The sequence below is a fragment of the Megascapheus bottae genome, chromosome 4 (assembly GCF_031878675.1).
Source record: "Megascapheus bottae isolate mThoBot1 chromosome 4, mThoBot2.hap1, whole genome shotgun sequence".
NCBI lineage: Eukaryota > Metazoa > Chordata > Mammalia > Rodentia > Geomyidae > Megascapheus > Megascapheus bottae.
In genome coordinates this window covers 16,732,016-16,747,120 of record NC_143512.1, presented here as the reverse complement: position 1 = coordinate 16,747,120, position 15,105 = coordinate 16,732,016, and the positions used below count along the sequence as shown (strand labels likewise).

At 36.8% G+C, this 15,105-nt stretch overlaps 1 protein-coding gene across 1 annotated transcript in view; it reads right to left on the bottom strand.

The window, feature by feature from the left end:
• The window catches only part of Tmem232 (transmembrane protein 232), a gene marked incomplete at its 5' end in the record, with an annotated part of 194,411 nt that extends 179,367 nt beyond the window's left edge, over positions 1-15,044 (bottom strand). Inside the window, 2 exons of the mRNA XM_090332206.1 lie at positions 1,615-1,718; positions 14,949-15,044. Coding sequence (XP_090188332.1) covers positions 1,615-1,718; positions 14,949-15,044 — 200 coding nt within the window. The remainder of the gene's footprint in view (positions 1-1,614; positions 1,719-14,948) is intronic.
• Positions 15,045-15,105: the final 61 nt, after the last annotated feature.

Sequence of the window (15,105 nt, the reverse complement as noted above, 5' to 3'; positions counted from 1 at the left end):
ATCTCACTTTGTTATCTGATATATTGAATTTATTTGTATTTGGATATTTGAAATTTGATAGGGAAGGGGGGAAAACCAAGATGGGTGGGGGGTGTGGGGGGAGGAGGGAAATGGGTACCAAGACATGTGAAAGGGTATCAATGTATGTGAATTAATATACCTTCTATCTGGCAAATATCACGTAACCCTTTTACTAATTACAATAAAAAAAAAAAGAAAAAGAAAAGAAAACTTTTACTTTCTCAGTACTTGTCAGATGCATTTGGATAAAGAATCTATCTTCCTCCAGATATCTATTAATATCTTCTCTTAATTTATTGCTTGAAGAGATTAACTTTCTATAAAATATTCGTTCCTTATGAATTGTAATTACTGTAATCATTTTATTATTGCATGAATAATGTGTTTTAAGTTTCCAATTTCTTCTCATAAGTATTTCCAACATGTCCCCCTATTTGTATGTACTTCAGGTTTCTGGGCCACTCTGTATTTAAGCATTTAGGCTATTTGAAAATTCAGTCTTGCTGTGATTTTTTTTTTTTTTTTTGCCAGTCAGGGGCTTGAGCTCAGGGCCTGAACACTACTGTCTTTGGACTTTCTCAAAGCTACAACTCTACCACTTGAGCCTCAGCACCACTTCTGGCTTTTTTCTATGTATGTGATAACAAGGAATTGAACCCAGGTCTTTGTGCATGCTAGACAAACACTCTACCACTAGGCCAAACTCCCCGCCCCAGTGTGACTTTTTTTTTATACTATGGCTTGAACTCAGCACCTCATGCTTGCTAGGCAAGCCTTTCACTTGCGTGAGCCACACTGCCAGTCCTATTGTTCAAACAGTTTTGTAGTAATTATTTTCTTCTATTTATCATTTTTCTATAAGTTTAAAGAATTGTCAAGTCAATGTTTACTTAAATCCTGATGCTTCTAGCATCCCTGAGGCTTTAGCTATACCAATAGAGCAATAAATGTATGTTTAAACTACATATATGTTTACATGAATCATAAGAAATCAGTCACAATTTTAGATGGTGTAATATGAATTTCATTTTCTCCAAGCTAGTGTTCTTGATATGCCATGACTTTTCCTGCTCCTTTATATATGTATTACTGTTCTGTTAGAACAAGGACACAAAAGGCAACTAAGGAAAATACATTCCTTGCAATTGTAAAATTTTCATTTGGGTTCTTTTAAGTTGCATATTCTTTAGAAATTTTATCCCAAGAAAAGTTTTAAATAAAAAAATCCTATTGTGGTTAAATATAAAACAGCAAAAGACTAAGAAATAACTATAGTGATTAACAATGTAGAAGTTACTAAAGACATTATCTTAAGCATATTATGGATTGTTGTGACAAATACATGTATAAACATGTTCATATCAAACAAAAATATATAATTTGCAAGTCCAGAAAAAATTCATAAAATTAAAAATAGCCTAAATCGTTGTGACTATTAAATAAGCAAAGCTTTGTGGAAAATAGTAATATTTAACATTTTTATCCGTGGCCAAAACATGTCATTTTTTTAGCTTTTTACAATTTTTCTAAGCTTTCTAAAATTTCCATAATTCAGCTGATCCATACCTAATAATACATTGTTTTCTAATTTACCTTAGTTTATTTTTCTGTTTTCTTTTTAACTTTTCCAAGTGAAATTGTAGAAGTTCCTCTTGGTAAGTGGAAGATGTGGCTCCAATTTCATTAAATCCAAATAACTTGATAAAAGACATAGTTACAGATCATTAGCCTAAGGAAAAATATTAACTTTACATTAGAAAAATGTACATTCAGTAGAATACAAATTCACTCACAGTACACAAGGATACACATTATGCAAATTCATGACATGGAAAATCAAGCTTAAGAACAGCTTATGAGGAACAATTTGAATTTAAACTCACATCTTCAATCAAATGTAATTTACCAACAAAATTCACATGTCCTCTATTATGCTACTATTATAAGCTTGTCCAGTCATACAACATAGTTGTTATAATTTAGCAGTTGTATTAACAAAACTATTGAATAAACAATACGGTAGAGCAGGTAAAGTAGTCATACAACCAGACCAACAGATCTACCAAACTGCTCTGTGCCTCTATTTTCACATCTGTAAAATGGCTACAGAATGTCTGTGAGAAAGAAATAGTTCAAATTACTAAACCTACATAAAACTTAGGTTCCTAACTTGATACACACTAATATAATTCATTTAATTCTGAGGGCTAGGCAAAAATGAGTGTATCATCAATATTGCCTTTGGCTTCAATGAAGAAATATTTCCCAATATTATCCATTTTACTGGAATCCATTCATATATTCTGTTTCCTAGAATAGTAAAGTTATGTAGAATGCTTTTGTTTTGAAAGAAAAAAGAAAAACAATTCCTCAAATGTTTTTTTCAACATTTTTTAGTTTTTTACTTGATTTTTATTGTTATTATATATGAAGGGATTAGCTACATAAGTTAGACAAAATGTACATTTCCTTTTGCACAATATCATTCCTCTTTCTTTTTCCCTCTTCAAATTGTTTTAAATAACTACCAGCTCTAAAAAAAAGGAAAAAAGAAATAGTTCAGGATATGTACTTTGTTTGGAATAGAATGCAATATGTAGAAAACTTATAAATGCTTCTAAAAAAGATAGTTTTTTTTTTCATTTTTTTCTGTCTCTTAATCTTTTGCCATTTATCAAGAGAGCCCTAAAACTAAAATCATCAGTAAACACTAAGAATAACCATTATTATGTTTTTTCATTAATATGTTTCAATGACATACAAACTCTTAGGTTAGCCTAATTTTGATTAAGTTCTATATACTAAGTCCCAGCGATTATAAATAGAGATTCCTTTCTTGAACACTTGTTTGTTAAATTGTCATTTAAAATATGATGTAAAAATAAAAAAAAAAGTGTATTGTAAGAGTGATGAATAAAGGGGTTACAGTTACATTTGTAAGTAATGAGTAATTACTTCTCAGATATCGTTATCCCTCCCCATGAATTTCCCCCAGTTTGCCTCCCCTACTACCTCCCAAGTTGTAAGGTTCATTTCCAACATATTGCTTGTGAATATTGCTGTTACATTGGTTCATTCTTTATCCTTTGTCTCATCATCTTGTTTTTCTCCTTCCCTTCTCTAATTTGAATAAATAAATAAACATTAAAAAAAGAATAACCATTATTATTACCTTTATTACTTCTATGTGACTATCTCTGTTTGCACTATGGTGTTTTTTTAATTTTATGTTATTATCAGAGTAATGAATAGAGGGGTTACAATTATATTCATAAGGCAGTGCATACATTACTTCTTGAACACTGTTATCCCTTCCATGTTTTTCTCCTATTTTCCCTCCCCTTACCCCCTCCAAAGTTGTAGAGTTAATTTCCAACACATTGTCTCGTGAATATCACTGCTTCACTGTTTCATCCTTTGTCCTTTGTTACTCTAACATTAAACTGGAGAAAATTTTTAAAATTTGAGAAAATGTAATTATTTATATTTAACATATTGTTTTATAATTATCCTACTCTGTTTCAATGGTTGTCTTTATTTTTAATATAATTAGCTAAATAATAATTTTTCATAGTTTTAATTAATGTATTACAAGTTATTCATGACAAAGCACCAAGTAATCAGAGGCATTTAGAATGCCTCTAAAAGCTAGAAATATTCACCCAAGCCAAAATCCAGAAATTATAGTAAAAGAAAAGCAAAAACAAAACTGAAGTATCTCAATATTACAGCCTTATGAGATCTGTCTGAATTGTCAACCTTGTGAACATCCTTAGAATTACATTCATTACCAAACCACTCAGTCAGAGCCCAGCTCCACTGAGAAATTATTGACAAAATTAAATATATATTATATAATATGTGGTGTTTCAATATGTATACATTGTGCAGCAGTTAGTATAATCAAGTTACCTAAAATTCTCATCACTTCCTTAAACATCTTTGATATTTATTGTGATATTGTGTAATATTAATGTTCTTAGCAGTTTCCAGGTAACATGCTGCACCGGAGTCTCTTGGGATATTCTCTCTAGCTCACACCAGGATGGTGTGAGAGGCTACAGTGATATGAAGAACCATAGCTCTAGCTGAGCGACCAGTAGACTTATAAGTGATAGCAGCAGAAACTGCCAGCCATGTGAGTGGGCCAATTTTTCACATGGTTAGAGTTTCTATTGATATCAGACAGAAAGCACCACTGAAAAGACCTTAAGATGTGAATTATCCAGCAAAGCATGGTTAAGGCCAAAATCATAAGAGGTTGTTTTTTTTTTAAGTTTTAAGCCACCTAGTTAGCTAAACTTTATAGTGATTTTCTAACAGGTAGAGATAATCAGAACTTTTACTTAATTCTGTAAAAAAAAATTACATTTCACTATATATCAATAGCAAATAAGATTGTGAATATACGTAAATTAGACTTGGTGACAGAAAACAAATAAAGTTGATAAAGATTCAAATAAGATCAAAGAGTGGTTTTCTTCGATGTTAAAAAAAAAAAAGAATGTCCCTTACTACACAATGTAGAGTCTCTGGTCAGCTCCACAAGCACCTAACTTTCCTTTCATGGTCACAGTTAGGTGCCACCTCAATGCAGTTTGTTCATAGGCTCCAATAGCCTTAAGTCACTGGGGAACAATATTGGTGCCCTTGTGCTACTTATCTCAATCTTCAAAGGAGCTCTGATGAGCAAGTTCACTTTTCTACCCTTCAACTGTCCTCCTAGAGTAGAACACCATTACTCTTGTCCTAGATGGAAACAGTAGCTCCTTATTTTTGAGTCTGTTTCTGACTCCTCTATCTCTCGTCTCATCTTTTATGTGCCTGCCACAAGAATGGTCATTTAGCTGGTAATGAAGTACTGAAGGACTGACAAAAAAAAGAGAAGCAATTCACCTCAAGGGTAGTGCTCTACCACTAGAGTCACAGTGCCATTTCTGGTTTTCTGGTAGCTAACTGGAGCTAAGAGTAGTCTCATGGACTTTTGTGCCTCTGCTAGCTTTGAACCTCGATCCTCACCTCTCAACCTCGTAAGTAGCTAGGATTACAGGTGTAAACCACCAGCACCCAGCTAAACAACAGAATTCTTTCTGTGGAAATCCATCTAATAATATAAAAGCCTTTACATGTCCTTGTATTTGTAATTTAATCAGGCCTGAGTAAAAGTCTTCAGCTCATTCTTGAAAAGGCAAGAGGGAGTATTAGAGAAAAGACAGTAATAGAAGAAACAGTGAAAGATTTTGCTAAACTGCAAATATACTCATTCTCAATTTCAAAGGACAAAAACATGCAAAATATGAAGAGTAAATGCAGATAAGCCCTGATAAATAAGAAATAATACATTTGTGTGAAGATGGACAATGACTAATATGTGGCTCTCTACAAATCAATGAATATTCAAATGAAGCTTCTCTTTTTTTTGTCAGTCATGGGACTTGAACTCAGGGCCTGGGTGCTAGCCCTGAGCTTTTTTGCTCAAGGACAGCATTATACCACTTTGAGCCACAGCACCACTTCCAAAACAAGCTTCTAATTATAAAAAGTCTGAATAGCCTTATTAAGAAAAATTTTGCTGACAAGTACATTGATGACTATTGTGATATTTAGTTAAAAGCCTTTATCCTAAACCTGATCTAATAGCTTTGTACAGTTTTAACACTATCACTGAGGAAAGGAAATTCACAAGTTTCAAAGACACTAAGCACTCGTTGGCATAGCAGAGAGCATCAAAGGCAGAGGATAAATTTCACAGTAATTCCAAAAATCAATGCCCATAGTATATGTAGGATAATCCACTTATCTCCATATTTCAAACCAAGAGTATAAATAACCATAGTAATACTTCATTACTAGCTAAATGACCATTTCTGTTAAAGTCAGAGGTGATCAAGATTAGAAGAAAAATACTGAATTAATTCTCTACAGACAACTGCTCCCTATATCCTTTCCTGAGCTACTTGAAAAAAAAAATCCCCCACTTATTTGTTCCTTCACACCCCTATATACACATTCACCATAATTTCAGCCTTGTGACACAGCTGTGTGTCTTTGAAATTTTATTTTCTGTCTGTGCATTAGCTTTACAGGGACCAAGGACCTGAGAAGATATTTCAATTGTGATACTGTTTACCCCAATTATTAATATTTGCTTTACTGATTAGTTAGCAGTAATAACTGCTTGGCACAATATTTTAGCCTCTGGTAATATTTTTAAAATGGATTTCAGCACTATGTATTAGGAAAATTATATATCAAACCTCTTTTTCTCAAGTTACAAGTATATTGACCAAAAACAAAAACACAGAACAGAGTTTTAGCCTAGTGGTAGAGTGCTTGCCTCGCATGCACAAAGACCTGGGTTCAATTTCTCAGTATCATATACATAGAAAAAAGCTAGAAATGGTGCTGTGGCTCAAGTGGTAGAACTCTAGCCTTGAGAAAGCCCAAGGACAGTGTCCATGCCTTGGGTTCAAGTCCCAGGACTGGCAAAAAAAAAATGTCCCTCATGCCAGGCACTGTGGTTCACGCCTGTAATCCTAGCTACTCAGGAGGGAGACCTGAGGATCAAAGTTCAAAGCCAACCCAGGCACTAAAGGACCTGAGACTCTTATCTCCAATTAACTTCTAAAAAACTGGAAGTAGGGATTGTCTCAAGGGTATGGCGGTAGAAGAGTTGAAGAGCTCAGGGACAATGCCCAGGCCCAGGGTAGGGTGGTAGTCTTAAGCTGAAGAGCTCAAGGATAGTGCCCAGGCCATGATCAAGCTCCATGACCCACAAAAGAAAATTTCTCTCATTTATGAGTGGGATTGGTAGGGATGTGGAAAATGAGGAAAGGGGTTATACTGATCAAGATACATTGCACTCATGAACTGACATGTTGATTGTAATACTTTTGTACAGTTAAAGACAATTTTTTTTAAAGCCGGGTGTGGAAGCTCATGTCTGTAATCCTAGCTATTCAGGAAGCTGAGATCTGAGTACCAGACCAGGCACTAAAGTCTGTGAGACTCTTATCTCCAATCCCTGTGGCTCAAGGGGTCGGGAGGTAGCCTTGAGTTGAAGAGCTTGGGGACAGTGCCCAGGCCCAGAGTTCAAGCTCCATGACATCAAAAAACAAACAAACAAAAAATTTATTTCTTATTTGACAATAAAACCATTACTCTGAACTGGCTGAATTTCTTTTCCCAAGTTACAACTTTATCAGCAGCCACAAATATAGACACAGAAGAGACATTTCAAAAGTTTTTGCATTTGACAATAAGGGAATTACTCTGTTCTGGTTCAGTGATGGGGACATAGTCAGAGGGGTAGGAATAGGGCCCACAAGCTAATGATGCTCATATGAACCGTGATCAACAATCCATATCCATTCACTACATTCAAGAGAAATTTCTCCGAAATCTATGATGGGCCATAGTACTGAAAAATGACATCTCAAATGCTAGCTCACAAAGTACTGACTCATTACTAGGTAACACTACTCTTATCTGTTATAAAGTGCTCAAACCAACTGAACCGATAGTAAATGTAATGTCCCTCTTGCCCAAATGCCATAAAAAACCCACAGTATGATTATTTGCTATGTTTTTAATGTCTTACTGGATGTGTTCCTTAGAACTAAAAAGTATCTAAATTGATGTCAGTAGTGATCTATTTCATTGGCCAGTTGTTATATTAAAAAGTTAAACTAATGCAATTAATAATTTTGTGAACTTACCCATTTATTTATTCAAATCCCATCAAATGAAATAACAGATTATCTGCATGAGAATCAAGTCTCTGTGCTTTGTGCAGTGCTAACTTCTACAACATCAATACTTCATTCTACATTGCTGCAGGATCAGTTCATGAGGATTCATCTTCATGGATAAAAGTTTTTAAAATGAGTTCTAAAACTAAAATGGAAATTAAATATTAAATTGGCAAAAAAGGTAGAAATAAAATAAAGTAAGAAAAGAAGGTAGAGATGGAGTGAGATGAATGTACAAATTTAGGCTATAAAATCATGTTTACTAGCTTGCCAGAGATATGCTACAAATTTGTTTTCAAATAATGCTCAAAGCTACAGTTCAGTATATTTATGAACTTAAAAACAAGTACATTGCAGGAAAAGTGCTTATTCTTGATGAAGTTAGAGGACATGTCTCCCAAAGCCATCTTAAAGAAGAGAAACTATAATGTAATGAATAACCTTCTCAAGGTAAGAATAAAGCACTTCTTGCAGCAGTCTCTTATGCTCAATATAAATACATATTATAAAAAGCAATAATCATTTCATATGATACCAACAAGATACCATTGCATTCAGTTTTCTAATACTCTGGCTGCTGCAGAAGTACTTTTTTGTTTTGCTTTTAAAAAAGTGGTTCTAACCACCAGGGGCAAAACTACCTGGTAGGAAACATCTAGTTCTGGAAACTCAGGTCTAGAGCTGCTATACATATTCCCTAGTTCAGTGAGGAACTTCAGGTGTGAAATCCTGAGTTCATGCTTGGGTAAACGAAGTAAAAAAAAAAAAACCAGGAAGTAGACACTGCTCTTAAGATACCCATAACAAAGCCAAACATGAAATTCCCTTGACTTAGAAGGTAGACATAAAGATAATCATGGTTTATCTGGATACTGGTGGCTCAAGCTTGCACCAACTACTCAGGAGGCTGAAATTTGAAGCCAGTGGTTTGGAGCCAGCCAAGTCAGGAAAGTCCTTGAGACTAGAAGTGGAGGTATGGCTCATTAGATTACCAATCTTAAGTGAAAAAGTCAAGGAAGAGCCTAAGGCATTGAGTTAAAGCCCCAGCACTGGCACAAAAAACAAACAAACAAACAAACCTGAGGCACCTGGATTTTTTAAAAAATGGGAGATCCTATCTCAATGAACAAGCCAAGGATAACAGTATTAACCTGCCACTTCAGCTATGTTGGAAGGAAAAGATCAGGAGACCCCTCAATAAATAAGGTGTGGGAGTGCTTATTGTGATCTTAGACAGACAGTACCTCATGGCTACTTCTTGTCAAACATACACATTCCACTTTAAAAAAGCAAAGGGTTGGGTGTGTGGTTCAAGTGGTATAATGCCTGCCTAATAACAGTGAATTCCTGAGTTCATGCCTGTGGGTCACCAGTGGGGCCAGCTGACTGGATTACAGTTGCCCTGGACACAGGAGTTGGAAGATATTAGGTTCCCTTACTCCTTGGCAGCAATAAAGTCCCCCGCTTTCTTTCCTTTTTTTTCTTTTTTCTTTTTTTTTTCCGGTCATGGGGCTTGAACTTTGGGCCTGGGTGCTGTCCCTGAGCTCTTCAGCTCAAGGCCACCGCTCTACCCCTTGAGTCACAGCACCACTTCTAATGGTTTTATAATGATTAATTGGAGTCTCAGGGACGTTAGTGCCCAGATGACTTTGAACCGTGATCTTCAGATCTCAGCTTCCTGAGTAGCTAGGATTACAGATGTGAGCCACCGTGCCCGGCTTAAGTCCTCCACTTTCTTTAGCAGAAAGCTAGGGGTTACTCACCCTAGCTCCAGGCTTCTAGGAACCAGGACCAGTTGCTAAGGACACCATGCAAGCGTCTCCTGGGGCCAGCCCTGGTACTTTAACTGGTTCAGGACCAGGGTTTACCCAGTCAGTACTTGTAAGGGCACTGTTTTATGCCATCTGCCCTTCTGTACCTCCTCCTTTGGGTTGTTTCAAAACTCAAGACCATGTGTGTGGAAGCCGGATCCGTACAGACAGTGTACTTTGTAGCAGCCTTGGCAAGAACAGGCTCGGCAGCAAGTTGCTGTTTCCTCAGTATATTAAGGCTTCCTCCAAAAACTATCCCCTCCTCTCCAAAGATACAAATGTAAGAATAAGAACAACATGCTTTCTGTACAAAGATAGCCAAGTCTTTGCATCAAATTGCTGCTCCTAAATTCCTTTTATATTAAAAACCAGGAGCTGGAGTCCTTTCACCAGTCAACAAAGGAGCGAGAGTGCTCTGCTGCTGCTCACCACAAGAGGGCGATGTCAATTCAATAGAATGAAACATCCAAAGGGATTTTAGTAGTTGTGATCCCTTTGGCAAAGAATGTCACTTGAACAAGGCCCAAATCAGAGCAATCTGTTCGGCCTATCATAAGACCATGACATGTGACTCCAGAGGAGAAAAAAATGAGTCCAATAATTCAGCCAACAACTCTCTTATTGTCATAAGTGGTATAGGCCATGTGGAAATAAGTGAAATTTACAACGGAAAAAAATGTATATCCAATTCACAACCATTATGTTCTTGGTTATGTGGATTTACTGTGTTTATGATTAAGTATTTATAGTGGATTATCAACATATATTTTACATAAACAAGCACTGCCGGGGCCAACCGGCAGCAAACCAGGGTTCGCAGACTGGGGTTCCTGAAATAGGGGGCAAGGACTAGGAAGAAATAGAAGAGAGACAGACACACCGGGTCCGGGATGTCCGCAGTCCAGGTAAAGACTGCCGCGTTTATTTTTCACTCCCCCTTCTTCCCTCCTCCAGACCCAGGCAACCTCCAGGTGTTACATTCGTATGGTAAATCTCAGGTCATTTACATAGAATAAGGCCAGAAAACAATAAGACAATAAAGCCATTGTCTGATGCAAGTCAAGGTACAGTTTGATTCCACTCTGGCTCCCAACAAAGCACAAACAAAAGTATTTTCTAATTCTCCCCTTTTAAATTATTCTAGAAGTAAAGTATCATTTATTCCATTATTGCAAATAGCGTATAGTACCTAATATAGTGACCTGCAGAAAGTAGCTGCTTAATAAAGGTTGCTGCATAAACTTTTGTGTTAAATTGAAGGAAATTTATACCTAATTCTGTTAGTGGAATTAATTCAGTGTCAAATTTGAATATTAACCTAAATAAACTTTTTTTTTGGCAGTCCTGGGCCTTGAACTCTGGGCTGAGTGCTGTCCCTGACTTCTTCAGCTCAAGGCTACCACCCTACACCTTTAGCCATAGCACCACTTCTAGTTTTTTTAGTGGTTAACTGGAGATAAGAGTCTCATGGACTCTTTAGTGCCTGGTTTGGCTTTGAACTGCAATCCCCAGATCTCAGCCACCTGAGTAGCTAGGATTACAGGCATGAGCCACCGCAGCTGTTTGACAGTCTTGATTCTATGCCATCTTAAAAACTATTAACAGTCTTCTATTCATTACTTGTAGTTTCACAATAACTATAAGTCTAGATTTTTAATATGCATTCAATTATTTGGGGGTTGTAAATATTCCTATCTCTTCTTGGGTTTTTGTGGCTATAACAAAATATTTGAGGCTGAGTACTTTACAATAGTCCAGTATTCATGGCTCACATTTGTAATCCTAGAAACTAAAGGGTCTGAGCTCTGATAATTCCAGTTTGAAGGCAGACAGATCAATCAGGAGAGTTAGTGAAGATATTATGTCCAGTTAACAAAAAGAAAAAGAAAAAACAGAAAACAAAAGAAAGGAAGGAAGGAAGAGAAAGAAAGAACGAAGAAAGAAAGGAAAGAAAGAAAGAAAGAAAGAGAAAAGAAAGAAAGAAGAGGGAAGAAAAGAAGAAAAGTTGGAGTTGTGGCTCCAGTGGTAGAATATAAGCCTTAAGCAAAACAGCTAAGGGACAGCCAGGTCCTGATTTTCCCCGTACTGGCACACACACTCTAAATGCATGCATGCATGAATGCATGAATGAATGATCCTGAGGCATGGTACATAATAAAGAATTTTGGTGACAATGATGGAGATCAGGTGGCCCCTTTTGCATGGTGTCTGGTGAGAATGGCCTCGAGGACATCACAATACAGTGAATGACATTAGGAGCCAGAGACAAGGAATTCAGAGGTCAGCTACTCCTTTCATAATGGCCTCTCACAAAGAAGCTAACTGGTACCCTTTCTTATGAGAGCATTCATAATAATTTAGCCACCTGACATGCTTTTCCTCTTATAAGTTCTATTACCTATCAACACTGCCACACAGAGAGGCAAACTTGGAGCACGTGAACCTTTAGGAGGCACACTCAAACCATACTGAAACTCTAGTATTAGCATGTGACCATTTTCAAATAAAACTGATTTATCTAATGTATTTACTGAAGTAAAACATGTTTTAAAAACATGCTGGGTGCCAGTAGCTCACACCTGTAATCCTAGCTGCTCAGGAGGCTGATATCTGAGGATTTACAGTTCAAAGCCAGCTTGGGCCTGAAGGCCTTTGAGATTCTGATCTCCAATTAACCACCAGAAAACTGGAAGTAGCCCTGTAGCTCAAGTGGTAGAGTGCTAGCACTGAGCTGAAGAGCTCAGGGACCATGCCCAGGCCCACAGTTCAAGCCCCACAACCAATAAAAAATTTCTCACAATATTATATTATCCTATTAACTTTTGATTTGGGTTTGGGTTTCTATCAATATCTGCTATTGCACTCTGCACTACTGTATTATCTATTATTGAATTTTCTGTTTTATCACTATTAATATATTTTATTTATAATATTTGCACATTATAATAATTTTCCTTAGGGAGACAACCCAGCATTTAGCATAATTACAAATTGTAAAGATAAAATTATGCTGAGCCATGCCTGACATAATCTTATCATTTTGTTATGAAAAGGTGAAATCAGATAGTACATATGAACATTATTACATAAAACCTTCTAAGTTCTTATATTTTCACCACTCTAGATCAAGTTACTATTGTTTTATCCTTGGCTGCTTTCAATAATATTAAAAGAAGAAAGCTTCCACCCTTGTCTCATGGAGAAGCCAGTTTTGGTCCTTCTAAAGTATCAATAGGATCATATTAGTGCTCTACTGTCAAGAAAACCTAAGTGTGATCCATCATTATTCATCTTGCCCTCTTGAGAGCTGTGAGTCTTTCTACTTCTATTTGCTATCACTTCTAGTCTTGCTCGTGGCTACCTGTACTTGTTCACAGGGCCATGGGCTTAGCACTGTTCTACCAGGAAAACTTTTCAATATACTCATACATGGCTCACACTCCCATTTCGTTGGGCATCTCTTCAATGGTCATTTCTTCAAAGAGAACTTTAGAAGCTAATTTTGAAAAATTAATTATATTACTACACAGCTTCAAACTATTAATTGTCATTATCTGATAGCACATTGTGTGTTTGCCTCATAACTTGTTTTAGTGTATTTTTTATCTGCTGTTTTCCTCAACAGAGTGACATGCCTTTTTGTCTGGTTTATTTACTCTCATTTCTTAAAACACAAGGTAAGTATTCAACAAACACATTTCAATTAAAGTTCTGTATGGATATATCACTTTTTATTTTAGTAATACAATAAACAAAATTTTCACTGTGATATGTCCATACATGCATAGAATGTACTTTGCTCTAATTCACCTCTCTTGTCCCCTCCTCATTTTGCCAGTTTTAATGGGTTTAATTATTGTATATTTATATATGTGCACAGCGTATTTTCATCATATTCATCCCATTACCCTCTACTCTTGTCCTCGCTCTACTCTTATCCTTCCTTTATAAATGTTCTCTTCATATACTTCTTTCATGTTTCTACTTACTTTTATCCATTATAATTTGTATCTTTAAAATACCAATTTATTTTCTAAGCCATGTTTTAGAGATACATAATTTGCGGTTAAGTTTGATAACTACTTTGTTTTCACTTACCAAACAGAAATTTGAAGTTTATACAGTCCAAATAATTGTAATCTTGCTCTAATTCCTACAATAGCTTTTAGCTTAGGTTATCAGACTGGAAACTCTTCCAATACACTGCATTTAAAGAAAAAAATCACATACTGTTTTCCTCCAGTACTGAAAGAATTTACTGAATTATCAATTTCTTATTGAATTAAATAATGTATTCCCTAAACTGGTAACCCAAATGTTCTTTAGTTTTTCATTGATGAGGGTGTGAAATTTTTATTCTGTATTTTTGTATTGAGTTCTCCCTTTCTCCTCTCCTTAAAGCTCAAAGAAACAAGCTTACTAAAGTAAGTTCAAGAATTAAGCCATCCCCATCCTTATGCTATAATGATTCTTATAGGACAGAGAGTAATTTGTATTATCATACTCAGTAATTAATTTTATATTAGTTATCCAATAATGCATGGTAAATACTCAAGTTAATACAACACACACTTATCAGGAGATCAAGGGACTCAACACAACCCCCAAATGCCAAAGAATTCAAGGCTTGAGTATTACTTTAAATAAAAGTTCAGGCCTGGAAGATTGAGAATGTCAGAGTTCTCTTCTGGAAGCCCTCGGAATTCTAAGTGATCAGTCGGTAAGAAGAGACACAAGAAGAACCCATGCAAGACTTAGTTAGACCTGGGGAGACCCTCTCTCCCTCAAGAGTCCATGGAGCTAACCAAAGCAGGTAGTGGGGACTCCATAGGCATCCTTTCTGCTATTGCTCAATGGGGGGGAAGAGGGGGACGGTTTTGATTGACATGGCTGAATTTAAATACCATCAGTTATTCTGATGCACCAGAAAAAAAAAAAAAAAGACTTTGTGGTTAGCCTGGCTGCCTCAAGAAAAAACAAAAAAACAAACACCAAGTACAATTCTTCCAGAATGGCGGAGGGTAGCTGGTAACTGAGTGGGTGGGTGTCTTTCTCCCTCATCTTTTTACGTGAACTTGAATGAAGGCTAGTAATGGTGACCCAAGGTACCTTTGCTTTTATTGACAGGAAGGGACTCAGGTAGATTTCAGCTCAAACGCTCCCGGGGCGTGGGAGTGGTGGCGGAGGCCCCCCTCGAGTGGGAAAGGTCGATGTGGGGCCTAGCTGTGGGCGCCTGGGCTCCAGGCCTGGGTGTCCAGGGGTCAGATCTACCCGAGCGTGAAGAAACATCTTCGTCTGACCTCTTCCGCCCAGGCCTCATGACTTTGGTAGTGGGTTCCCGTTAACTCTCGAATCCTCCTCTCACCTCCCGAAAGCGCTCACTATCAAGGACCCGCCATCCACGGCCGCCGCCGCGTCTCCTTAGCAACCGCGCAGGAAAGGCGGCCGGAAGAAACCGCGGTCACGTGCTCCTAGCACTTCCGGGTTCCCACCGTGATTTCCGGTTGTCAGACTCTTCCCAA